Genomic DNA, 27500 nt, shown 5'->3' on the forward strand with positions numbered 1-27500 from the left:
ATTCCTGGAGGGCTTCCATCCTGTAGGTCTTTGCTCCGGCGCTAATCTAATGCTCCTGATAGAACTGTTTGCTGAGTGACAAGCTGAATGAGGTTAGTCCCGGCTGGTGAGACGTCAGAACTAATACCCGAAGGAGGACAGCCCCCCCGGAAACAGGATGGGAACACCCTCCTGAATGTGCTTAGACACATTGTCCACGGCCTGAATAGATACATAGAGATCTATGTATTGAGGGTTGTCAGGTTCACGGGTCAGGATGCTAATAAGAACGTGCGTGTGTGTGTGTGTGTGTCCAGGACCAAATCTCAGAGGAGGAGGTTTGAAGAGGAGCTGAACGAGAGGATGATCCGAACCATCGACGGTATCAACTCCCAAAAGTCAGTGCTGCCCACCCCACGAACACACACACACAGACACACCTCACTTCGAACGTCTTCGAACGTCTCGCCATCCTTCACTGTGACTGTCCGTGCCCCTCCCCAGGCAGTGGCTCAAGTCGGAGGACATCCAGAGAATCTCTCTCTTCTTCCACAACAAGGCCTTAGAGAAAGAGGTGCGTAGGATGCTGAGCCGTGACACATCGGCACGGTGCTCCGGACAGGGGAAATCGTGACAAATCATCTGCACGATACCAATGAGACAAATGGCCCATCATTCACATTCACAACACACAAACGCCCCATCCTTTGTTCTAAAACAGTCAGCCAGGAATCTTTTGGCCAGCTGGTCTCGTGTTGACCCGGCTGGTGTTTGTGTCCACAGTACAGAGCCACCACTCTTCCTGCCTTCAAGTACTACATCACCTGCGCCTGTTTGATCTTCTGCTGCATCTTCATGGTCCAAATCCTGGTTCTGCCCAAGTAAGCCTGTCAGCTAATAAGCTAGCACAGCCAGTGTGCTCACCTGGAAAACGGCCTATCGATTGAATCTCACATCGATCGGGCCTGGGAGTAAAATGATAAGCGTGAGAAAAATAAGAGGGAGATTGAAAGAATGAAAATATAGAGGGGGCCGAGCTGCTGAAGGCAAATCATGATGAGCAGACGTGAAAAGGACTTGTTTTCGGGTCTGTTAATGATACTGTGTGTAATGATTGAGACACTTTGTGTGTGAGGGTCTAGGACCAGGCCATGTCTTCTGTATGGACAGAGTGGATCCATGGGGCTCACTCCTGTAGTGTTGAGAAGAGCCAAAAGAATATGCCCTGCCTGAAAGCTCCATTGATTTTCTTACACACTTTTCCCCAATGTCTCCCCCCATTTAGACATGACATCACCGCTTTTACGACACGCTTAAATCAATGCCGCGGGGTGCATTGAAATGTTTTTCCGCTGAAAGCATAAACTTCAGCCCAAACTCCTAATTTCCGATGAGTGCTTCCTCAAAGCTGTCCGAGGATAGTTCCAGAAGGAGTATATCATGCCATTACTGCTTTGAAAGGTCTGATTCAGGAGTATGTATGTGTGTACGTGTGTGTGTGTGTGTGTGTGTTGCAGGACGGCAGTGCTGGGGATCTCCTTTGGGATGGCTTTTCTCATCCTGGCTCTGATTCTGGTCATCTGCTTCTCTGGTCATATTTTGGTGAGTTACCCATCGTTACCATGGTTACCCCGGTTACCACGGTTACCATGGTCAGGATTGCTAAGGATTGGTCAGCAACGTCATGCAGGAAGCACAGCTCCAAGTGGAGTTCAGTGTCCCTGAAACGGAGCATGCCCGGCTGAAAGGGGCCAGAGCAAATGGTCTGCTCCGGCTTGTCCTTGTCTAAACCTCCTTTACCCAGAGCCCCATTGTGAGTTTCTTCATTCAGACTGTGAAAGCACTCAGTCTGAGAGGAGGCTGTTCTCAAGTTCAAGTCTTTTCTTGTCAGATGCACAGAACAACACAGGGTCAGACTGGGCACTGAAATACTTTGGACAACACAACGCAAAGCAACCTGGCATAACATGACATGTAAATACTCAGATCATTGGTTACAACTATGATGAGCTCAAATAGAATATAATAAACCTCCTAAATATACAAAATAATAAACAATACAGTATACTAAACCCATAATACACACAATATCCTATAATAACCTTATAACCTATACTAACCTATACTAGGATACAATTAGTGCAATATTGCTGATTGTGCAACCAGTAGTTGAAGTGACGGCATGTAAAGTGACTAGTGTGAGTGTCGACAGTGTATCAATGTCCATATCAATGTTTATTCAGAAGCCTGCTGGCCCTTGGTAAGAAACTGTAGTCCTCCCAAGGACATTACGAGACATCTCACAGCAGTTCTCCTTTCTCTACTTCTCTCGTCTCTCGCCTCCCTCTCACTGTCTCTCAGATTGTGTTCTTTTTTTGAAGCACTCACCATGTCAGAGCCTTGTTTGGGTCTGTATTCTTTGACTCTTTGACTCTCGCACCAGATCCCTCCCCTCTCTCATCCCTGGCAAGGACGTGTTTCCTTGAAAGTGGGTCACTTCTAATTAATTTCCTTGTCAGTAATGACTTTGGGTGTGTAACTCACTGACCCAGAAACCATGTTCAGTGTGTTGGCTTGACAGAAACAGACATAGAGAAAAAGAAAGAGAGCCCTAGAGTGAAAGAAACAGAGACAGAGAAGGAAGGAAAGAAAAGGAGAGCAAACAAGGGGAAAAAAACTAAACGTGAGAGAGAGAGAGAGAGAGAGAGAGAGAGAGAGAGAGAGAGAGAGAGAGAGAGAGAGAGAGAGAGAGAGAGAGAGAGAGAGACAGCATGAGAAAAAAAGAGATGAAGACTTCATGGTAACAAGGTCACGCTTAATTACAATGGAATTGCAGTCACACCTGTCTCAGCAGGGTATAGATGCTGAGAATCACACTAGCACTGGAATATGAGCATTCATCACATTAGCATTGACTTTAATCACCCCTTTAATCATTTCTTTGTAAATGTGTGTTTCTGTGTATGTAACAGTGTGTGGAGGGGGGCACTTTCCAAACTCCAAGGCTCACCCTATTCCATTGTTAATGAGGCCATACCTGTATCTTGGAAAATGTAATAATCTGACATATAATCCTGTGACGATCGGGATAAAAGAGAGGGGAAGCGTTGTGCTGAATGACATGGTCGTGCGACTGAAGCCTTTTGGCTGTAAGGCGACCAGATGGTAGAGCACTGAGCTTGAAGGACGCTTCACAGGGAGTTGTTAGCACAACATGGCAGCTCCTTGTCAACCACTGATGCTCTATACAACTTTGGTGCAGATCTGTGGTTTGACTGTCAACAAGGTGTCTTCAAAAGGGCAGGCTTAATCTGTTTGATTGCATTAGGTAACCGCACAAGCACTTACTCTATTTCTCTCCATCTATCTACCTCTCTGGGTCATTTCTGGTGTGTCTTTCTCAACCCTCTCTCTCTCTCTCTTCCTCTTTCTCTTCCTCTCTCTCTCTCTCTCTCTCTCTCTCTCTCTCTCTCTTCCTCTCTCACTCTTCCTTTCTCTTAGCAGGGAGGTAAGGGATCCTCCTGCTCTGTTCCCTGGCTCCCCACTTCCTCACGCATCATCATCGCCAACAAACCCTGGCTGCGATTGGTCCTCACCATGACAACCACTGCCCTCATACTGGTTATGGCTGTCTTCAATATGGTGAGCAAACATCTCCCGGACTGGTGTGACTGGTATTTACTTCAGAAGAGCAACTTCTGCCCATAACCTTAACCCCTGTGATATCGTTTCCAGAACTCTTCCTCGGAAACCATGATAAACCTTTTGGAATGTAGCTTATAGGTGAAGTGTGTTTGTGTGTCTGTGTGTGAAAAAGATGACATTTGCAGTGTCTCTTCTCAAATCAGTTTTTCCTCGAAGACGACATCCTGACCACCCCACCACCAGTGAACATATCCAACGACAGTGTGCTCAGCTCCTACAGCCCTGCCACCCTCCACGATGGAGACAAGTTCTACCTACCTGTGAGTACACCAGGACACAAAGACCTCAGAGTGCAAAAAAACAACAAGACAATGTCCATGTGTGTTTCTCTTATTTGAGGTCAAAGTCATCACAGAGTCTCCTATCATTTTGCTTTCCAAATATATCCTAATGAATTTGCAACGGTTATTTCATCTGTTTGAGTGGACGGCTGCTGGCTCAGGTTGAATTTGATTGCCAGTTAGTTACAGTGTGATATGTGAGTGAAATAATGTCCTCAACAGCAGTGGCTGCTGAACCAATGCCAACACAGAGGCAGTGCTGGTGTGAATCTGTCATTGTGACACTGACACCTTTGGAAGTCTCCCTGGACAGAATCCAATCAAAGCAGCCTTAGCGATGTTTGCATTGTGTCTTTAGTGCCCTGCGATGTGCACAGACATCTGGTCCTCCACTGAGAAGGGCATCCATGCTGGTCGTCCAGATTCTTTGTTATGAACTCTGTCTAGGGTTCTTTTGATGTGTTTTTAATTGTTTTTAGGCACATAAGACTGTGTCAGAGCTACCATGCATGAACAGGCCCAGTTCAATGTCACAATACATTTCCAATGACAGGCAACAGTTTGAGATGTGACAAGGGCTGCAGAAAGGTCTGGAATATGAATATTTGCTACATTGGATAGAAAATGATATCCATTATGTGGCCAATTACCAGGGTCCTGTTTTTTCTTAGACTAGTTTTTAATCTGACAAAACAGCCACTGCAATTTTTCTGCAGTCTCGCGCGACAAGCTCCCACGCAATATTAATTCCCAATGGATTCATCACACATCTGGAACAGCATGGTCTCTGTGTTGAAAACAAAAACACGTCTGTCCTCAAATTTATACACTATATAACAGAAGTGGAACCGGTTTTATCATGTGCCACGAAGCCCAGACTGGTGGACACAGACTGCCTGTCTGGTTGGAATAGAAACATTAATATTTAATCGTTATCTTCACGTATAAGGATGTCGAGGCCTGAAGTTTTTCTCCTGGTTCTGTCAGGGCCTTTGTCCTTTTCCTTGTCAGTTCCCTTCACTATGGCTCATCTCGGCTTGGCTTTCTTTATCACAGTTATCTAAGAGAGGAGGGAGTCGGGTGGCTGAGCGGTAAGGGAATCGGGCTAGCAATCTGAAGGTCGCCAGTTTGATTCCCGGCCGTGCCAAAAAATGACGTTGTGTCCTTGGGCAAGGCACTTCACGCCTCGGGGGAATGTCCCTGTACTTACTGTAAGTCGCTCTGGATGAGAGCGTCTGCTAAATGTAATAGTTTAGAGACCATTAGTGTTTCCCTCAGTGTGTTTAACAGCCCTGCTCCTATTGGTCAGGTATGATGCCTGTTTTCTTTTTTTTTGTTACAAGATGTTAAACTTAGCAGATGCAGGCCTGTAGATTCCACTGGGTAATACGTATGCTGTGTGTGATGTTTTTCAGCAGCGTTCAGCTATCAGGAACTGATGTAACGGCTCACCAGTGCATACATAAAGTGATGCATGGTCAACAGATTTGAGAACAGAGGCTTTCTGCTTATGCCTTCACCTTTGAATGTTTCGCCTGAAGTTTAATGATGCCCTATAGCCTTGAATGTGGGCCACTGTTCATTAGTCGTTTACATAGGTCGAATCAGTGTCTGTTCGGAGGTGAATCACTCTTTCTCTTTGTCTCCCTCTTTCTTTCTTTCCAGTATTTCATCTACTGTTGCATCCTGGGCTTGGTGTCATGCTCTGTGTTTCTAAGGATAAACTACGAGCTGAAGATGGTGGTTATGCTTGTTGCCGTGGTGATCTACAATGTCATAATCCTCCAGACGCATGCCCCCCTGCTGGATGGATATAGTACTGCACTGTACCGAACACAGACTATTGATAGGTACACACGCGCACACACACCACTCAAACATACGATATGTCTCTCTATTCCTTCATGAATGAAATGATAGACCATGAGGCATAGTCTTTAGAGAAATGTCTGACTGTGGAAGCAATATTCCTTTGAGCCGTCAATCATGCGTCTGGTATGGAGCTCTTGGTTGCTGGGGTAATTGTTATAAGGATTATGATTGGCAGACAGAGATATTGAGCTTGGTGTTGATAGAGTAGAATTGATTTTTCAGATGTGAGTGACAGATGGTGAGAACCAACTCTGGACACTTTTGTTCCATACTGATGAGGTTATTCCATCTTCTGTGAGTTCCACAGCTGAGGACAGAGCTGATTGACTTTTTCTTTCTTTCTTTCTTTCTTTCTTTCTTTCTTCCTTTCTGTCTTTCTCTCCTAGGCCTGGGGTTCTGAAAGACCTGAAGACCATGGGTTCTGTGTCTCTCTTTATTTTTTTCATCACTCTCCTGGTGTTAGCCAGGCAGGTTAGTCTCCTCCATGTTAGAAACATGTACACCAAAGAATGCTGGGTAGTTGAGCCTATTGGGTCATTTTGTTGGGTTCTTTCTGTGGTTGTTTTTGTGCAGCCCAGCCGCTGGGTCAGTGGCTGGATCACTCTCGGTGACACTGCAGTTGAAACAACGCAGCTTGGCCTCATCCTCTCTTCTACTACCATATCACCTGGTACCTCACTTTAAACCAGCCGCTGGTTTACATGTGGCATTTGAACTTCATTTTGGCAACGAGTGGTCTTTATGACTGCTCTCCATTACAGCAGGGACCACGTGCATCGGCAGGGGCAAATGATAATTGATGTGCAACCATGCATGCAATTGTTTGAACTACTTTGGATTAGGCATACACATCCAAGTTATTTTATGTACAGTTTATTGAAATCAAATGTTTGCGGATTTAACTGTTATGTATTAAATGATCCATTCATGAGGTCAAATGACATCATTATGGTCACTATGAACCAATATTTAGGTTATATGATCCACCCAACTTGATGGGTTAGACTAACCCAGTTAGACTAACCCAGCGTGTGTTGGGTTTTACCAACCGCCCAATTTGGGTGGTTTTCCACCCAGCATTGTTTGTGTGTGTATGCAACACACACAGGCACACACACACCCAGACACACACACACCCAGACACACATACTCCTTTCTACGTCCCTATGTTGTAAGTGCTGCAGAGGCTTGGTTGATAACTCCATCTAGGTTCCATCAGCTTTGACATTCCAACGCCTAGCATACTTTTAACAGACACATCATGATGTTTAATGCATGTAGCCCTCCCATGCCTCCCTCCAGCTGAGCAGCTAGACCAACCAGGCCACTCATACTGCTGTTCTCCCCACTCTACTCCACTCTCCATCTGGCCAAACAGGCCTACTTAGAGTGAACCAACGTCCGCTGACACAGATACACGGACACGGAGGACAGAGAAACAGAACGAAAGAAGTGAAGAGGGGCAGAAGGGGGTGGGGGAAAAGAGAGAGCGATAGAGAAAGAGATAAAGAGGAGAGAGAGAGCGAGAGAGCGAGAGAGAGAGAGAGAGAGAGAGAGAGAGAGAGAGAGAGAGAGAGAGAGAGAGAGAAAGAGAGAGAGAGAGAGAATATCTTCTGGGTATCATCCATCAAGCCTGTCCAGAAGCAGATGTGCAGGCCAGGATTGGGGTCCCCTCGGACGTGAATGCAGACTCAAACTGTACCCAGTGTTAGAATACTGGGTCACCATTATCAGGTGACACACCAGGTGTGTGTGTCAGCAGGGGTGGGGGGGAGCTTGTTATGTTTGTGGGGCCGTTTGGAGCTGCAGATTTTGTAGGGTTCCAAAAGTTTGTGGAAAAGTATAAATCTTTTATCATCGACAAGCAACTCATTAAAAAAGTTTGTTATAGATATTCCAGGCATGTGTGGAAGTATAACTGTAGTGCTGTTTATTATAAGTTAAGCAGCTATGCAGTAACCCATTTTCTCTGCGTACTAATTGGGTGTGTTGAGATGGAGCAGGTCAGTATTTGTAGAAAGAGGCAGCTATGAGGTAGCAGTATATAAGCCAACACTGGGGTAATTAATCCCTGGGGAATGTATTTTCCAAACAGCAGGTGTTTCTACAATTGGTTTGGCTCAAATATTTGAATGTTTTACCAAACACTTTTCCCTCACAAAATTATAGGAAATAATAGCCCTGACCGGCCTTTTTAGGTCTACTTCATCATTCCAGAATAGGTCCTTCAGTCTCCTTAGGCTTGGGGACCATAGCATCATTAGCCCACTGGACACAAAAAGCTTGCTATGAGCACAGCACTACATACTGATGGGCGACGCGTGAAACTAACACACACACACAGACACACACTCTCACAGGCACACACACACTCTCACAGGCACACACACACTCTCACAGGCACACACACACACACACTCTCCCAGGCACACACACACATTTGCAGGCACCAGCCCACAGGTAGCCAGGAGCTCTGACTTAGAGGTAGTGTGATCTATAGAGTCCAGTTGAATCTAGCTTAATTCCATGTAACACACACGTACACACACCAACTCCTGTAGTGCTTTGACCTCCATAGATGACATATTTAGATGTGTTTAGAATCTCCCTCGGCATGAATAACCAATGAACAACCAGCCTATCTTTTATGCAAAACAGGCTGCCTGCTTACCATTTCCTAGAGCTATGTGAGCAAAGTGCATTGTGATTTTCTGTTGTCTTCTTATTAGGAAGTAGGTTTTCCCATGAATACCAAGTACTCTTCATGAGGTCAGTCAGTTTGATTTAGCTCAAGATGTTTTGAACCTTCAATCTTCGACATGAAGAGCGAAGGCTGTGAGAAACGATTACATAAAGAATTGTCCAAATCATCACATTTCAGGGAATATAAGGTGGAGGGAGAGCAGACAGGATTCAGCCTGAGGAAAGCGATGACTTTCCAAAGGAAACAAAACCAGTTGTTTTGTATAACTTCATGACCTACCTACAATATGAAGAAGTATGCTTTCACCATTCCATAGAGCTTTGATTGTGCCGGAATGAATTAAACAGCATTACAGTTAATCCCATTTTAATTGACTTGCTTGGTGCTTAAAAACAAATGCCACTCCTTGCCTGATATAACAAAGAAATGTCGTAATTTACTAATGAATTATCAAACTGAACTGTTCAGTCGTTTTGGCTTTCCAACTTTGCTTAAAACCACTACTCAGTCCTTTTCCAGGGTCCACTGCAGGGTTCAAATGACAACGGTATCTTTTTTACTTTGTCCTCCTTTAACAGAATGAATATTACTGTAGGTTAGACTTCCTCTGGAGAGACAAGTTCAAGAGGGAGTGCGAGGAGATTGAGACCATGGAGAATCTTAACAGGGTTCTATTGGAGAACGTTCTACCGGCCCATGTTGCAGAACACTTTCTGGGACGGAACTGGAAAAACGAGGTAAGTCACCACAGTGGCTAAAAGCACTACATTACTTTTTTATTAATTTAGCAGACGCTTTCAACCAAAGTGGCGTACACATAGTGCATGTCAAAGGAACAGCAGAAAATCAAGGAATAAAAGTGGATGGTTCTAACAGTATTTCGGTGGTCAGAGTCAAGGAGATGATCTGTATTTACGAAGCACGGTACAAAGTGACCACATCTCAGCTGAGATGAACGATAACGCGACCTCAAGCACTAGAACCTGGAACAAGAAACTGCAGAGCCCCAAACAGCGTTGACCTGTGGATACGTTCTTGCTCTCTCGACAGGACCTGTACCATCAGTCCTACGAGTCGGTGTGTGTGATGTTTGCGTCCATCCCTGACTTCAAAGAGTTCTACACCGAGTCGGACGTCAACAAGGAGGGCTTAGAGTGTCTCCGCCTGCTCAATGAGATCATAGCCGACTTTGACGAGGTGCCGTGTTCAATCCTGCTGTCCCCACGGCACGTGTATGACCTGTGTTTAGCTTTAGGAGTATACGACATGTCTTTTCATACCCTGTGATGTTCTGCGTGCATCCAGCTGTTGTCCAAGCCCAAGTTCAGCGGCGTGGAGAAGATCAAGACCATTGGCAGCACCTATATGGCCGCCACCGGCCTGAACGCAACGCCGGGACCTGAATACACACAGGTACGAGGCGCACAATGTGGAAAGCTGGTCACACGCCAACATCTGAATTCACGTTTTGCCTTATTGATTTTGGATCTGTCTCTGTTTTCTCAGGAGCACGACAGACAGTACATGCACATCGGCACCATGGTGGAGTTTGCGTTTGCCCTGGTTGGAAAGCTGGATGTCATAAACAGACATTCCTTTAACGATTTCAGACTTAGAGTCGGTAAGGAAAGAAGGGGTGTCTGTGTATGGGATAAGATCTGGGAGTCCAGTGTTTCTGCATTTGTGTGAGAGATGAAAGGAAGCAATGAATTAACCTTCTCTCCTTCTTCCTGCTCAGGAATCAACCACGGGCCGGTGATTGCGGGGGTGATCGGCGCTCAGAAACCTCAGTATGACATCTGGGGGAACAGTGTGAATGTAGCCAGTAGGATGGAGAGCACAGGGGTACTGGGGAAAATACAGGTAGGATCAAGATGTCAGTCACTCTGTCTCTTCCTTGTGACAAACCCCTTCTGCCTTCACCAGGTGTGAGACATCTCATTTCATTTTCTCAAGCAATTATCAAGTAACCCCACACTGGCACACTAGCGTTTGGATGTACTGTTGTCTGCCTTTTAGTGGGTGATGTAGAAAACAACATCTCCCACCTTTGCTTCTTTGGCCTACAGGTAACGGAGGAGACAAGTCGCATCTTGTCGACGCTGGGGTACATGTGTTCGTGTCGAGGCATCATCAACGTGAAGGGCAAGGGAGAGCTTAAGACCTATTTTGTTCATACAGAGATGACCAGGTCTCTGTCCCAGGGGACTGTGATGCCTTGAACGTGTGGCTGACGCACACACACGGACACACAGACATTCACACCAGATCAACATACACCATGCAGACACGTACACACGCACACACTTGACAATGTAAACTCACGCGCTAGGCTGTACATCTGATCCACCTTCGACAGGCTGTCTTGGCTTCAAAAGGCCACCGCATCATCGGAGCCTTCAGAGACAGGTGGCCAGCTGCTGTACATCCAGCATCCTCTCTCCCTCGCTGCCCACAGTAGAGCAGCATCCTCTCTCCCTCGCTGCCCACAGTAGAGCAGCATCCTCTCTCCCTCGCTGCCCACAGTAGAGCAGCATCCTCTCTCCCTCGCTGCCCACAGTAGAGCAGCATCCTCTCTCCCTCGCTGCCCACAGTAGAGCAGCATCCTCTCTCCCTCGCTGCCCACAGTAGAGCAGCATCCTCTCTCCCTCGCTGCCCACAGTAGAGCAGCATCCTCTCTCCCTCGCTGCCCACTGTAGAGCAGCATCCTCTCTCCCTCGCTGCCCACAGTAGAGCAGCATCCTCTCTCCCTCGCTGCCCACAGTAGAGCAGCATCCTCTCTCCCTCGCTGCCCACAGTAGAGCAGAAGTGCCCAGCCGCACTCTTATTAGTGGTGTTCATACTTTGCAATGTGTCACTATGAGGAGCAAAGACCAAATAGCTCAAGCCAGTTAACTCTGCAGCTCTTAAAGTCTGCAGTGGGCCACCCATGCAGTCGAGACTGTGCGAGTTCATTAGCTGCCCGAGTGGTGCAGTGCAGAGCCGTATAGATCTGCAGGGTGAGTGAGCACATCAGAATGTTTATTGCTGCCTTGTTGGCAACAAAAGCCTGTTCCATTTGATTCAAAATGGAAATTAGAATAGTTATGGTCATAGTGTCCAGTGCCAACAAAGACGATAGTTTGCCAAACTCGAATGATATTTATAGCTGTGATGCTGTGTGTCTTTCTCACTCAACGAGCCGTGGGAGGAAAGCAGAAGATTTCAAGGAAAACTTGGACTTTTTTATGAACATGAAATCAACGGGAACTCATCTGAATGTTTTGATGCCATTAAACCTTTCGTATCCATTAAACATTTGTATATAAATTGATGTTCTATGAGTCTGTGTCCTGGTGCCTTTGTGGACGACTGTGAATAGCTCCAAGTTTCAACACAGGGAGAAGGTTTTATAGAGTACTGTATTTGTTAGAAACATATAGGCCAAATGTCATTTACAATTCCTGCATGTTTCGGCATTCTTTTAAATAAATATTAGATCATATACTTTGTAATAAAATAAACATCATTTATAGTGCTTTAAATGGTCCTATCTTTCTCCCATTAACATTGAACTTTACACTCCGTCGCACGTAAGCTTTGACTAACACATGCTCTCCTCCGAATGATCCCACTGACTACATCAACATATGGACTTCCCATGGAAGAGGTGAGTTTTAAACGGGCACAACTGATCCATAACCCTCCTCCACTGATCGAGAGATCCCATTTTTCCTGAAGAATGCGGCTCGTATGAGTTCCACACGGGCATATTGTCTGCCTGGTTTGTAGAGGGAAGGGGGCAAACGCCTTCCATACTCTGAGGAAGACCGCACCGGCGCTGGTCTGGTGGATTCCTGAGAGCCAGACAGAGACAGAGAGGAGAGGAAGAGGACGGGAGGGGGGGCGTGGATAATATCCTTCCATTTCTGTCAGCACACACCCCAGATGAACACTTTCTTTTTTTAGATTACATCTTTCAAACCTGAGAATATATAGATGTCTTCAATATCATATTGGGTTGGGATTTAATCCAGATGAATCCCCCTCCCCACCCCCTGTTCACAGTTATGAGCTGTCATTCACCCCAGCATTACCCTGGCAGAGGTAACAATTATCTGTAATTAAAGCCTGAGCTACGCATGTGCCTACTTGTTTATCTCCCTTCTTCCCTTTCAGTGACCCAGAAACTCACTTTTAGCTGGTCCCCTTCTGACAAGTATAATTACACTGGCTTAGCCTACTTCCAGTCGTCAGGCAAGGTAGTCCACCTGAATTAGTGTTAACAATCCCCATTGGCAAACCCTGACATCCATCTGCTAGTTACAGCTGTTAACTCCCACAGTATGCACCTACTCACCTGTCTGCTCCTGAAGTTCTGGCTCCTCCTCACACAAGCTAAGGCTTATGTATATTGCATGATGTTGTTTGTTAACTTAAAAGATGGTATTGATGTTTTGCTCGGGGCACAGAAAGACCTTCTAAAACACATAGGCCAAGTTTCCCCGACATGGATTATGCCCAGTCCTAGAGTATAAACCTTTTCAATGGAGATCTTCATAGAATTTTGCTCTTATTTAAAGGCTTAATCCATGTTTAGGAAACGGCCACAGTCTGCCAATAACTGAATAGTTTGAATAAGTGTAAAGCAAGTGCCTGCACCTGAACTACAATAAAGGTAATGCAAACCTGCACGGAAGTTATGGCCAATTCGTCATTCTGTAAACTTAATACTACTGTAATACCTCACTGTAAAAGTCCAACCCTCTGCCTTTGAAGTGTTGTCTGTCGTCCCGGTGCAGTTTGTTATCATAGCCCTCAGTCCACCGGTACAAGCGGTCGTACGCAGTGATCTCTTGGGCCTGTGACTGTGTAAACAGATTGTACTGTAGAAGGGTCTACTATAATGGTTGTACACGAATTTAATCATAATCTTAAATTAAGACACATTGACACTTAGAAACTAAGGTTTGAATAGGCCTAACGGATTTTCTATCACATCCGCTACTGTCGTCTAGCTGGATAGAACTACAGTAGCTAGTTACGCAATATCGAATACTGCATACTGTACCTTGGATTCACAATTAAAGTAGGTTGTTTCTTTTGACTCTGCTCTTCTTGATGGGATGTAACTATACACGGATACAATCGAAATGGGTTTTGTTTTTGCCTCTTGGTAAACATCCATTTTGTCAAATAAACGGTTAATGATTAATTACGTTGACAGCAGTGTAGCTAGCTCTAGCACTAATGTTGTGTGGAAATAGAACTAACTGTGGCGTCTGTGGTTGCTATGATACGAAAGCAGCTGTGTTAGACCTACTACCGCATTCATGACATGACTGTAGACTTGCTTATTGAGAAACTTGTTAAGAAACTTGTTGAGAAACTTATTGAGAAACTTATTGAGAATCTTTGAAACCGTTTCTGGAAACCATGTTTATGTCGGTAACTCATTTGCTTGAATAACACCCGTGACCTTCAGATACTCTTCTTTAGCCCTAATCACTTTAGTGGGCAACACTGCAATAAACAGAGTAATGGAGAGGGTGCTCCCATACATATTCTCTCTGATTGCTTTTCCCTGATATGTCAGTGTTGACAACTCCACTTTGATTGCACTAGTCCTCTTTCGCTGTTCCTGAGCTGTGTGAATGATTTAAATTGTAAGCCTTTGTAGTGATTCATCTGCCCAATCCAACCCTCTCATCCACTCCATTATCTTTCAGAGGTGTCCAGGCCCATAAAAAAAATAAACAAGCAGGAGGACAATGAAATACCAGAGATCGCAATTGAATGCAGGTGCATTGTATACTCTCTGTCTCTCTCTCACACACACACACACACACGCACACACACGCACACACACGCACACACAGTGCTGGGCCTATGGGTGCAAGCTGAGCTGTCCATACTGTCACAGTCATGTTTTCAAACCCTCTGTAGAATCATTAGTTGTGTCGCTGTTCCCATGGCCAGGCCCTGAAGGATAGCATAGATTTCCCAGAGCTACATCGATACTATTACCCACGCTGTCACTCTCTTTTCAGTGGGCCGCTGGTGGGACTGAGTCTGACAACCGTGTGCGTGTGTGCGTGCGCGTTCATTCCCCCCTCCATTCTCTCCCTCCCTTCATCACCTGCTGTTTTGTTTTTTTCTGCCACCACATAATTACAGAGGAACAGCAGGAGAAAGGCCTATAAAAAACACCCCACACTGAGCTGTGAGCATGCCAGAACCACAGTATAATGCAGACTTTTGGTATTGAGAGACAGAGAAAAATTCCCACTGGTGTGGGAAGGACAGTCCAGAAGGCAGCTATATTGTATTTTGAAGGACACGTCTATCCTTTTTCGTTTGTGAATAAAGAACTGGCAATGGAACAAAGATGAACTTCCATGCAACTAAACCCCTTGAGACCATAACGTTCAGCCTAGACAAGCGATCTTGAGCTCAACCTAACCTAGAAGTTTGTGAAACACAGCACATACACAATATGTAAAGAGAGATTAAGACAAACTTTAGATGGAATAGGATGAAATGGTTAAAGTAAAGAGGGTGCGGGAGACAAAGTGAGAGAAGCAGGAACTGTTTGCTTTCATTCGTTTGGATGTTTGTTTGTCATCTTGAACCCAGTGGTAGGCCTAATTCAGTTAAGAGCCTGACATTTGAGAGTTAGGTATTGATATTTCGTTAGTGTCTCTGTGGGGATGAGATACCTGGGGGTGCATGCAGGTCATCCAGTCCTCTGCTGTCAAGACCATCAATTTATTTGGTGTGACATGGTGAACAGAGAGAGGAAGAGAGCAGAGGATTGCACATGAGAGACAAGGACAAAGAGCTTTTATAAAAACACATTCCGTTGTACCATTAACTTTGACCTGCATTACAACAGATGTTTACAATATCTTAAAACAGTGATTGAATGAGAAGGTGCTGCTCTGGAAGAAGGTTGTCCTAGCTGTGGTTAGGCTGCCCTCTGCTGGCTATAATATCCTGTAGACCTTTAGAGCCGTTTTAATGTCCAGCAGCTTGTTCTTGCCAAACAAAAACATCTGTTGAATTGTGGCAAAGGTGTTTGTTGTTGACAGTCAGTCCAAATCAATGTGACAACATAGTTGAAACCATAAGTTTACATACACTGTGCAAAAATACTTTTTCCTCACTGTCTGAAGTTAAATCAGACTAAACCTCTCCTGTTTCAGGTCAGTTAGTATTACCAAAATTATTTAACTTTTACCAAATGTCACAATAATGAGAAATAATATTTTTGTGAATTTTTCATTACTTTCTTCAAGGTCAAAAGTTTACATACAGTTCTTTAGTATTTAGTAGCATTGCCTTTGAACTGCATGACTTGGGTCAAACGTTTTGGGTATCCTTCCACAAGCTTCTTACAGTACTCTGCTGGAATCCTGGCCCATTCCTCCTGACAGAACTGCTGTAACCAAGTCAGGTTTGTTGGCCGCCTCGCTCGCACACGTCTTTTCAGATCTGCCCACACATTTGATGGGATTCAGGTCAAGGCTTTGGGATGGCCACTCCAAGACACTACCATTTGCGCCCGTGTTTTAGCTTCCTGTCTGATGTCCTGAGATGTTGCCTTAATATATCCAGGTAATGTTCTTTCGTCATGATGGCGTCTATTTTATGAAGAGCTCCAGTTCCTACTGCAGGAAAACAGCCCCACAACATGATGCTGCCACCTCCACGCTTCACAGTTGGGATGGTGTTTTCAGGTTTACAAGCTTCCCCCTTTTTCCTCCAAATGTAACGGTGGTCATTATGGCCAAACAGCTCCACTTTGGTTTTATCAGACCACAGGACATGTCTCCAGAAGTTAAGGTCTTTGTCTTGGTGTCTTTTAACACACTGTAATCTGGCTTTTTTATGTTTCTTGAAGAGTAATGTCTTCCTTCTTGCTGAGTAGCCTTTCAGCCCATGTCAGTGCAGTACTCGTTTTACTGTGGATAATGACACTTTCTTTCCAGCTTCACAAGGTCTTTAGCTTTTGTTCTGGGTTTGATTTGCACATGTTGGACCAAAACACGTTCATCTCTGGGACACAGAGCCCGACTCCTTCCTGAGCGGTGGGATGGGCGGACATTCCCATGTTTATACTTGCGTATAATTGTTTGCACAGATGAATGTGGCACCTTCAAGCATCTGGAAATTGCACCCAAGGATGAACCAGACCTCCATGATTCTCTCCCTGATTTCTTGGCTGATTTCTTGTGACTTCCCCATGATTTCAAACAAGAAGGCAGAGTGTTTGAGGTGTGGCCTTAAAATACATCCCCAGGTGTGCCTTTAATTAACTCACATGTTGTCAGTTAACCTATCAGGAGCTTCAAAAGCCATGACATCATAATCTGGGCTTTCCCACATTGTTTAAAGACATAGTTCTTTAGGTGTATATAAACTTTTGACCTTGAAGTAATTACAAATTCTCTAAAATATTCTCTTTCTCGTTACTGTGACATTTAGCAAAAGTTAAATCATTTTGGTAATCCTAACGGACCTGAAACAGGAGAAGTTTAGTCTGATTTAACTTTAGACAGTGAGAAAAAAAGTGTTGTGTCTTTTTGCAGTGTATGTAAACTTCTGGTTTCAACTGTATATGGTGGACAAAGAATGGCAAGGTTTGACTTTCTCTCATTGATTGGATGCCATAACCCAGTAAGACTGGTATTAATTACAATCCATTCATTAGTATTCATTATATCTTTGGTCTTTTTCTAATTTAGTCTCTACATGTTGAATGTAATATACATCCATTAGGATAAATGTCAAGAATTATAGGTATACATGCTGCTCCAAAATGTCCTAGAATAGAAATTAAGTGATCAAACTGAGGACATTTTGACAGCAAATATGCACAGGGAATAATAGACTTTAATACAGTTCCTTTAGCCGCCTCGATCAAACCTTCCTGATTAATCTATTACACTAAAAGGTCAAATTTGCATTTTGAGTTCCATTTATAGTGGCCATTATAATGCCACCAACCAATCTACAAATTAATTAAATCACCACTTAGGTCCTAGTTTGGGGACAACTCCATGTTGGCCAGAACTCTCTCTCTTGCGTGTGTCATTTTCTCTGTGAGGCAGATCTATCCTCTGGCCTCTAACGAGAATAATCAACCCCCAAGAGAGACATCAGACAGCTACTTACAGTATACACACAAATTCAAAACATTAGAGATTTCGAATGGTTAAAAATGAGCAATTCACATGCTACAGTTTGCTGTTGTGTATCTGTGAGCAAATCTTTGTTAGTTCATAATGTACGTTTTGTCGCCATTCAATTCTAATATAGTCCTATAGAGGGCACTATAAAGCCAATGAAATTCACAGTCACATGCGGGTTACTCCAAATTATATAGCCTCGGAGAACTCAAAGACTAATTTCCAAAACTTCTCTTGGGTCTCACTATTGACCAAGTATATTTTTGCATCCTGAATAAATATAGTGTAAAATAGACACGGTTCAATAGCTTCCCCCCTGATGTAGAATAATAAACATCGTTTGAGGACCAGTTATTATCTACAGTTTTTTTGTTTTTTTTTGCTCACCTCTCAAGGCATAGCAGTGGTTAATGTCTCAAATAGCCTAATATAAGTATTATATCGATGATTAGAAGGCTATATTGTTGTTAGGCCTATCTACATGAATAGCTATATTTTGTTTAAACTGAAAATAGCTGATTCTGAACATAAGAATGACACATTCTGACGTTTAAAAAAAAATCTCAATCCAAACTACCTATGTCGGACTAATTGTCGGACCCATACACTTAACAAAAACTTAACGTGTTTGTCATTTCATGATTACCTAGGCTACTCGTTTCCGAGCGTTTACGGAGATTCACCGAACAGCGACCCAGCCCCTCCCGTGCCCCACTGCCCCCTCCTGTCTACAGCTACTCTCCTTTCGGTTCCTCTCGGAGGAAGCACCGGCGGCCGGCTGTTCATTTGTATTACCCAAGATGGAGGTTTGCTGATGGCTCTTACATGTAGGAGAGATTCTATCCGTTCGTGTGTCTTTGCTGACGATTTTACTTGGACAGAACAAATATTGATCGTCCTGACACACTGAGAGGAATACAGATCTACATTGGGAATTTGGCTCCCATTCCAGGTTGGCAACCATGAGCTCTGGGGAAGGAGCGGAGGACCCGTCAAAGGACGCTGCCGACATAACGGCGTTCTTTAAGACTGGTAAGCCCAAAAACGAGAGGGTACAATCGGACGGAGCAGGGTAAAGAGAGCCGCTCCCGTCAGGCAGCGTGAGGGACATTGTTCCATACTGGCAGTCTATCCAACCATACAGCAGGGTGGGGAATATTTTTTCCCTATCTAAACATTTTGACTACTGTCGTCAGTGTTGGTGGCACATGACAATGGATCTCAAATAAGTCAGTGGGTTATTATGCGAAAATAATAGTTAGGTGTAAGCCATCGAGCATTTATACATAAGACAGTCAATCTGTAACTAGCTAGCTCTGCTATTTAGCATTAGCTAGCTAGTCATTTTAAGTCTGGCAATCACGACGCTTGGTAGCCAACCATAAATCTGGAAGCTAGCAGTTGTTAGCCACAATGCATTGCTGTATTTAACACTCAAAACCATTCCTTTGAATCTATATACGGACTATTAGCGTGTCTACAATCGATCGTCATATTCCGTAAAATAACTGCTCCTCATTTATAAACGACAGATAAATGTGCAATGTTACCACAACCAAGTTAGCTAGCTCACGCTAAAGACTAGGGAGTAAGGCATTCGTTTTGGTTTGCAATGGGTGGTGAGTCGTCACATGACCAACTCAGACTACGAGGTTGGATGGGCTCAATCGAATAGCAGTTATTGAGCTGTTAACCTTCTTTTATCTCCACACGACTTTGTTTTGATCAAGTCTAAGCCAGTGTGGTAATTTTACAGTGTGCACGTTGTAGTACCCTTGTTAGGTATTCAGAACGGTAAATACGTATTATTTCGTTGGAAAAGACAGTACAAAGTCCACCAAGGTAGCTCATTTGATCGTGATTCTTAGGGATGCGCCGCGGGGCAGCATCAGCTACCCAAACGAGGAGAAAAGATTTAGCCATCCCAAATGGACTACCAAGCCAGCAAGCTACTGCTAACTAACGAAAATCATGTTAGTTCAGTCTTCTTCCCACTGTCAGGATGCACGCTTAGTTAAAATTAATGGAACAAATATGATTTGATCAGTTTCTCGAATTGCAGTTATGGGTAGTAATTGTTAACCAAATAAACCATAGCCTACTATGTAAATAATACCATGTCGTGGCATGCATCGCTGGCTGGGTGTGCACATCACAGGATTGCTTTAGCATTAACAGCTAGTAGTGTGCTTTTTCGCAAGCTAATGTGGTCCAATGGTATGTTCTACACGAAATATTCGGTGCATTATGCTGAGCAGTGCTAAGCTAGTGGTGATAAAATATACATTTATTAATATACTATCGACACATTAAGTGAATTATGTTTTACTGCATTTTCCATGCAACGATATTGGCCCTTCTTTCGTGTGAGAATTACGTGCTCCCTCCATCAAGGCATAATGCATGGACTAGTAGAAAGAAATGCTTGCATTTTACTTTGCATATCTAGCCTAATTGAAACCATTCATCCATAATATTCCGAATAGCAGTTAGGAAGAGATCATTCAGTGCATTATAACTTGATAGATTATTTTGCATTGAAACATAAACCCCTTTTGATAAATCAGTTGATTTCTCTGTTCATGTAAATGTTAGCCTAGCAGAAGTCAGGAAAAGATTAGTTGATTTGGTAACGTTAGTTGAGCATCCTGACAGTGAATAAGGGTCAGGGTTACCAGATACTTCACTTCAGGGTAGAGACAGGAGAGGTATTGGGGAAAGAAGGCTTCTCTAGAGATCCCCCCCCCCCTCCTGCTTCATCTCCACTGGCCTAGCCTGGGGCCTCAGTCGAGATCATAACCCAGGAGGAAGTGCTATGTCCGCATCATTTCTGCAGCCGAGGCCAGGTCATCTGTGATGGCCTACTTCTGCGTAGCTCCTTCTGCGGAAGCTCTCAAGTCACAATCTATGGACCTCAACCACTAGAACTCTTAAGAAGCCATACCCAACCATAGAAAACATAATGGGCTCATATGTGTCCATTTTCTTTAATGGTCATAGCATAGTTCCACATTGGATATTTTCTAATGAGTTGGTTTGAGGCATGGGTACTGGTGCTGGACTATTAGGGATATTGCTGCATTGTCGCCCCCTGCCCCCCCCCTCCTGGAAAGAGGATGGATGCCCTGTTGTCACGGTGGGTGACAGAACTGTGATTGACAAGGGCAGTTTGATCATAATATGAATGATCAGAGCAGACCCTGGCCTCATTTAGTCCCCTGTCTCAGGTCTGCGCCACCACAGAAATAGACCGCAGTGACACAGGCATTACCACAGTGGAGAACCAGTCAACATGGATGCTATGCTAAGTGTTTGCTGCTAGAAGTCTCTGTGTAGTATGTTGTTCCTACAACAGCAGGCAGGAGTACTCGAAGGTAAGTGGAGTCGCACACTAGTGATAATTGAGCCCCTTCTCTTTTTGTCCTGTTGACTTCCTCCCAGCTGAGCTCCCTATCGTGTTAAAACACGCTCAGCTTGGATTGGGTTTAGCCACAGGCTATGCTTTTCTCTCTCCTTTTCGTCTTTTTTCTTCTACTTTTTCTCTGGCTCTGTCTTCACCTCACACTCTCCCCCTGTCTGTGTTCCTCTGCCACCCCCCCCCCCCCCACTCCCCCACACACACACACACACACATACACACCTCCTTCTCTCTACTTCTCTGTCGGGCCTAACACAGGAATGGAGAGCTCTGTAGTGACTTGTTCATCCTCACATTTACAAGCCAGCACAGTAAACATAGGCCTGGGCCTCACTTATGACAGAGATTGGTCACAGTCCAGATCATCACTGTGTTCTCTCTGCATCTCTTCTTTTTTTGTTGTTGTCTTTTGTTTTTGTTGGTGAAAAGAATTTGGCAATTGTGCTGTGGGTAATTTGCCTGGCGTGGTGAGGAGATTTGGCCGCAGTGGCTTCAATCCGAAAACACCAGCAATGACATGCAGCCATCATTAAACATTTCCCCGACCGCCATGTTGGTGGTCTCAGTTCAGCGTGGACCAATGACAGTCGGGAAAACAAACCGTCAGAGGGAGGACCTGCGATCCAAAGACACTCATGAATGGATGAATGGAATGCTGCAAGGCAACAACATGGCGTCCAGCTCTAGAGTTGGCTTGGCCAGACTTCCTTTCTGTCTAAATGGTCTCTCCTCCCCTCCCAACGTGTGTGTGTGTGTGTGTGTGCGTGCGTGTAACCCGATCCAGAGCCAGAGTTCTGACTCAGGCCCATTGAGCCAGACTGCTTGGCCGGTGGTGTGCATGTCTGTCTGCAGGCCGGCTAGGCCAGGTCACACTAATGGCTATTGATCCCTAGATGGAGATGACTGATACAGGCCCCCCTCAACATAGGCTTCCTCTGGAAGACCTGCCAATTCACAACCACCGAGAGAGCAGGCTGGAGGCTTCAGAAGGGGCCGCAAGTTGGCTGGGATTCAATTTGTTCAAGTCATCCGTAAAAGGCCCATAGCATGCAAGCACGCTGCCAGGGTATAGCATGCCAGTACACATCTTATTAGACTGTAGTAACTGGAATTGCCCCCACCCCCCCAAACATACTGTTGCGTCGAGGGTATATTAACCTGGAAGCACACTACATCTACAGGACCTGTCCAGGACCACAGTTTAACCCAGAGCTGGAGGCGATGGCTGTTTCTTGGATCCTACTCTAATATGCCTTTTCTAGTGGACGAGAAGTTGAGAGGGAGCGAGAGAGAGAGTGAGTGTGTGTTTAGTCTTGGATTTTGAGAGGCTCAGGCTAAATCTATCTGGCACTCAGACATCATGTGGTTAGCACAGGGGGTTCACCCTACAGTCAGTGCTCTTCTCTCACACACACACACGCACACACCTACACACACCACATGCACACAGCCACTCCTTCACTGTTGTGCAATTGTTTTTCTTCTCCTTTTCCCCTGTGTCTTTCGTTGTCTGTTTAATGTTGGAGGTAGAAGGTCATTCTGTCCATCTCCTCCCCAGTCTGCAGGTACTCTCCCCCCCTCACCATCTCCTGTCTCTTCCTCTCTTTCGTCCATTCTGTTTTTTCGCCCCCCTCTTTTTTTCTTTTTCCGTCTTCAGGTAGAGAGAGGCGTGTAAGGAGAGACATTTTTTAGATGGAGACAGATGTGAGGGGTGGAGAAGCTGAAGGAAGGAGACGATGGAGATCTTTTGATGCAATGAAGTTGAGTTGCCCCGTGATCTTGCCCAGAGAGACACCCAGCCAGACAGAGAGACAGACAGACAGAGAGAGAGAGCCAGAGAGAGAGACAGCCAGACAAAGAGAGAAACAGACAGACAAACAGACAGAGAGAGAGACAGACAGACAGACAGAGAGAGAGAGCCAGAGAGAGAGACAGCCAGACAGAGAGAGAAACAGACAGACAAACAGACAGAGAAAGAGACAGACAGACAGAGAGAGAGAGCCAGAGAGAGAGACAGCCAGACAGAGAGAGAAACAGACAGACAAACAGAGAGAGAGAGACAGACAGACAGACAGAGAGCCAGAGAGAGAGACAGCCAGACAGAGAGAGAAACAGACAGACAAACAGACAGAGAGAGAGAGACAGACAGACAGAGACATACAGACAGAGAAAGAGAGCCAGAGAGAGAAAGAGAGTTAGAGTTTTAACACACCTTTATTGGTCCCTTAATGGTGGGCTGGACATTACAATATGCTCCATAAAACATCAGCCATAGAGCCCAGCAAGATATAAAAACAAAGTCAAAACTAAACGAAAGACACTAGAACAAATCAACTTGTAAAGAAAGAAAGAACATATGTCTAACTTAAAGCATCCACAAGGATGAGTTCTCCCCTTCTACACAATATAGGGCATTTTCCCTCAGCCAGAGAGAGAGAGAGAGAGAGAGTGACAGGCTAACAGAGAGAGAAAGAGAGAGAGACAGGCTGAAACGGAGAAAGAGAGAAGCTGACATAGAGACACAGGCAGACTCCGAGGGAGAGAGCAGAGAAACAGCATCACAAGAGGAGAAGAAAGTAAGGTCAGGACCAAATATGGTGTGATGTGCTTTTATGTGGTTATGCTAACGCTAATAGCGTTATGTTGAGAGAGAAGCGGGAAAGCGGTTTGTTGATATATACGTGTATGGTGACTAACAGCATTAGCTGTTTTTAGCGGTGGGATTTCATTGGATTTCACACTGACCTGTTCTAATCTAACTAGGATAACTGTGTGTGTCTGTGTGTGTGTTAATGAGTAATGCTGCAAAATGTTTGACCGTGCAAGTAAACGCACACATTGCAACTGTGTGTGTGTTGGGGGGTGTGTGTGTTTCTGACGGATGCTTTGGGAATAAACGTGCCTTTTTTTCATGCCAATAAAGCTCATCAGACAGAATAAAATGGAGAGGAGGTGACGCGAAATGTCAGAGTGTTCAAATAAGTGTTCAAAGAGGGATGTTTCTCTTGAACGCTGCTCTATCCAAGAGGCCGGGCCGCCTGTTCGCCTGTTGCCATGGTAACACCGCTGTCCCGGCAGACATGGTCAGTGTTCAGGAGTGGGGTCGGAGTGTACACACCTCCTCTACAGGATCTTGATGGTGTCTCTCACACACACACACACACACACACACGTACACCCCTTTGGCTTGGTCGTGAGTCACCAGCCAGCCAAAACACCGATAAGGATATGGGCCAGCGGACAAAGGCTGAAATGGAGAGTGTTCCGAGCTAGTTCCTGTAGCCCTGATACTGGCCTGCATAGAGGCACTGTACCAGTGCCCAGGTGAGCTCAACCACCAAGACTGCCGTCTAATTAGTCATTAGGAGAGAAGGAGAGACTGATGGGACTCAGGATAACAGGATGGGTTTTTTCTCTCTCTTTCTTTTTTTGTCTCTCTTTTTTTTGTCTCTCTCTCTCTCTCTCTCTCTCCACAACATGTCCAGTGGTCGCACAACCCCGACTTGACCCCGGGGAAGTGCTACATAAAGACTAAGCATGCAGCTATGTCGTGTCAAGTGTTCCTTTGTCGGGGAAAAGTAGATGCGTCTGCTTTCACTGAGGCTGTGTCTGTCAGGGAAGCTCTTCCCAGAACCAAGGCTAACTTCACATGCAATATTCAGGGTATCAGTAGTATCCACTGGCACGTAATCGGTGTGACAGACAGACAGACACACACACACCGTGCTCTCTCGCCCCTCCATGTGTTTTAAAAAGAGGCTTGTCCCATTTCCCCTCCCTCCCTCTTGCTCCCTCCCTGCTCAACCCGTGCACAGTTATTTCTCTGGCGTGATCGCTAATTGGTGTGGGCTAATTGGTGTGGGCTTGGGGAGGATTTGGGCCCCAGCTATTAGGCCCGACTGGCTGGGAAAGAGGGAGGGAGGCAGGGATAAAACGGAGGGGGGAAGCGGGCGCGTGGAGGCGAGGTGAGAGGTTAGCGTAGCTGGGGGGGGGGGGGGGATCCTTTCACTCATTGCAGTAATATGTCCATAAACGAAACAACTGAGCTGTTGAATGGTTTCATGTTTCTTCTGAGAGATAAGATAACCCCCTCCTCCGCCCACCCCTTCACTAAGGAGGTAGGGAAACATTGCAGACGGAAAGAGAAAGGGAGGTAGATAGAGGGCCTCAAAAGAAGAGGGCTAATGAGTTGAAGGCCTCGGTTACTCTTCAGTCTTCTCCCCACCAAGCATTTGATCGTGCTGATGCAGATCATCCTAACGATAAATAATGATCGATTGAGCCGCTGACCGTCATGGCTAATGGATAGGGGCGAGAATATCTGTTCCTGTTCCTATTTTAAAAAGGATAGAGAGACAAAGAGAGAGCAGTGGGAGAGAGAGAGAGAGAGACTGAGAACAGAGAAAGAGACCGGGAAGAAACAGGCTGGCCAAACTGGGACAGGTCCTGAAAGACCATTGTGCTCTTTCTCTCTTGGTCTCCTGTGTCTGCAAGTGCTGTCTCACTCTGTCCCTCTCCTTCTCTCTCTCCCTCTCTCTCCCTCGCACTGCTTGTATCTGTGACACAAGTTCACGGCAAACCAGAACGAGAGGAAAGAGAGTCTTGAGGGGGGACAGCGGGAGAGTGGAGGCAGCTCCGGAACTTTCTCGGGACTGCTCGTCCAGGTGATGGGATTCTAACCGGCCCACCCGGAGATGAGTGTTCAAATGACTCAAGTCTTCTAGGCCTGTGTGACACGTTACAAACGCGCGTGTGTGTGTGTGTGTGTGAGGAAGACAAAAGGCATGTTAAGTTGAGGGCCTGTGTGTGTGTGACTCAAGCGATGAGCGTGCCTGCCGAGAAGGTTCAGAAGGGGAAATGGGGCCTCTCATGTAGGGTGGTCTAGTGCTCATGCAGAGACAGAGGAGGGGAGAGGACGAGATGGAGGGGGAGAGGGAGGGTGAGGGCGCCAGACGGAGTGAGGGATCGGGAAAGAGGTAGAGGAAGGTGAAGGGAGAGAGAAGTCTGCATCCTTCTACAGAAGGACTCCTGTTTACTGAGGGTGAGGTGTGTGTTTGTTTGTTTGGAGGGGGGGGCAGTCAGGAGGCATGAAGTATATGAGTTTTAGGGTGGGTGTGTGTGTGTGTTTGCGCCTAGCCGGTTCTTGTGTGTTCATAGCTCTGTTGGCCATCGAGTTATAACGTCAGCCAGGAGCTTCCACTAGGTAGTGTCGGCGGTGTGACAGCATCTGGGTCTCCCTACACTGTCGTGCAGAGGCAGCTCTATGGTATTGCAAATATGTCAAATATGTTTCTGTTTGGTCTCCCCACTCTGTTTCCCTCTCCACTACGTCTTTAAATATCTATCTCTCTCTTTCCACCTCTGCCCCTCTGTCCTTATCGATCTTTCCATCTCCCCCCCCCCCCCCCCCCCGTTTCTCGAGCTATCTCTCTCCCTCTCTCTCTCCACCTCTCCTCACTCTTTCCTTATCTATCTTTTTCACTTTCTACCTCTCCCCCTCTGTACTCTCTCTCTCTCTCCCTCGATTTCATCGAGAATGCACGTGAGGCACATACCATTATTCAGAGGTGCCCACTGTTGTTGTTGTTGTCTGTATGTTTGTGTGTCCGTGTGCGTGCGCGCGCCTGTGTGGGCATCTGGGTCTGTGTCATAGCCCGCCATTCTATCCAATCACCCACTGCTCAGCTGTGAGGTCACTGCGTAAACAGGAAGCGTGTGTGTCACCGGGAGCATGTGCTAGTGAGTCAACCAGGCTTGTTGACGTGTTGACAGCAGATGATCCCCGGGAACGTTTTCAATCCTCCCAGGAGCACCGGCGGCCTCTTTAGTGTCAATGGCAATATTGTACCCGACGCCGTATGAGAACCCTAGCCCAATTAGCCTAACGTCATGGGATAGCCTCATAGACCGGGCAAGTCATGAGTTAGCGCACATAGGCTTGCTGCAGCTAAAGGGGGTATCGTGTTTCCTGCTTCTGGTCCAGTCATGTTGGACCAGAATGCTTTGCCAGGCCGGAACACACAATGTCTGCTCCAGAGAGCCATACAGGAGGAGGAAGTGATAACTAGTTTCCCGTTTCTCTCCTTTTTCTCTCTCTCTCCAGATTGTTCCCTCCCGAAAGAGCCAAAAGGAGATGTGTCGAGTCAGATAGCAGGTAAGGAGAAGTCTCTGCTTTCGCGTGCACACACACACACCTTGTTTTTGCGGTTCTGTGGTTTGGTTCCTCACTCTTCTCAGCTGCCTTCATCGTGGCCACGTCCGTCCTGTCGCCTGTCTCCTGGGTGTCGACAGGCCCCGGATTGGGCAAGACAAACGAGGGCGCTGTTTCTCCTTTTCGTCGTCGGCATCTCCATCTCTCACCTGCCCTCTCA

General features: G+C 45.7%; 3 protein-coding genes across 6 annotated transcripts in view; 2 read left to right on the plus strand and 1 right to left on the minus strand.

Moving 5' to 3' along the window:
* adcy2b (adenylate cyclase 2b (brain)) overlaps positions 1–12065 on the plus strand; it is a 32696-nt gene extending 20631 nt beyond the window's left edge. The window contains exons 12-25 of the mRNA XM_084695949.1: positions 297–377; positions 484–553; positions 763–860; positions 1497–1581; positions 3481–3621; positions 3828–3944; positions 5631–5815; positions 6224–6308; positions 9120–9278; positions 9592–9738; positions 9847–9954; positions 10048–10162; positions 10280–10404; positions 10611–12065. Of these exons, the coding sequence (XP_084552075.1) occupies positions 297–377; positions 484–553; positions 763–860; positions 1497–1581; positions 3481–3621; positions 3828–3944; positions 5631–5815; positions 6224–6308; positions 9120–9278; positions 9592–9738; positions 9847–9954; positions 10048–10162; positions 10280–10404; positions 10611–10763 (1669 nt within the window). The 3' untranslated portion in view covers positions 10764–12065. The remainder of the gene's footprint in view (positions 1–296; positions 378–483; positions 554–762; positions 861–1496; positions 1582–3480; positions 3622–3827; positions 3945–5630; positions 5816–6223; positions 6309–9119; positions 9279–9591; positions 9739–9846; positions 9955–10047; positions 10163–10279; positions 10405–10610) is intronic.
* Positions 11924–13801, minus strand: cfap90 (cilia and flagella associated protein 90). 2 transcript variants are annotated; one of them, XM_084695951.1, is made up of 3 exons: positions 13592–13801; positions 13266–13382; positions 11924–12377 (listed from the first exon to the last, which is right to left on the minus strand). In XM_084695951.1, exons 1-3 carry the CDS (start codon positions 13706–13708, stop codon positions 12198–12200), a joined length of 414 nt encoding a protein of 137 aa, XP_084552077.1. In that variant the 5' UTR covers positions 13709–13801; the 3' UTR covers positions 11924–12197. The 2 variants fall into 2 exon arrangements, with proteins under 2 accessions (XP_084552077.1, XP_084552076.1); XM_084695950.1 differs by having other exon boundaries at positions 13266–13388.
* Positions 13802–18471: 4670 nt separating this feature from the next.
* LOC146295193 (triple functional domain protein) overlaps positions 18472–27500 on the plus strand; it is a 55569-nt gene continuing 46540 nt past the window's right edge. Inside the window, exons 1-2 of one of the 3 annotated variants that reach the window (XM_084695963.1) lie at positions 18472–18743; positions 27233–27283. In XM_084695963.1, the coding sequence (XP_084552089.1) occupies positions 18674–18743; positions 27233–27283 (121 nt within the window). In that variant the 5' untranslated portion in view covers positions 18472–18673. Of the gene's footprint in view, positions 18744–23601; positions 23711–27232; positions 27284–27500 lie in introns of those variants that run through there. The other 2 variants (XM_084695965.1, XM_084695964.1) reach the window with 2 other exon arrangements.

Source organism: Hypomesus nipponensis, chromosome 4 (genome assembly GCF_054491055.1).
Source record: "Hypomesus nipponensis isolate SF chromosome 4, ASM5449105v1, whole genome shotgun sequence".
NCBI lineage: Eukaryota > Metazoa > Chordata > Actinopteri > Osmeriformes > Osmeridae > Hypomesus > Hypomesus nipponensis.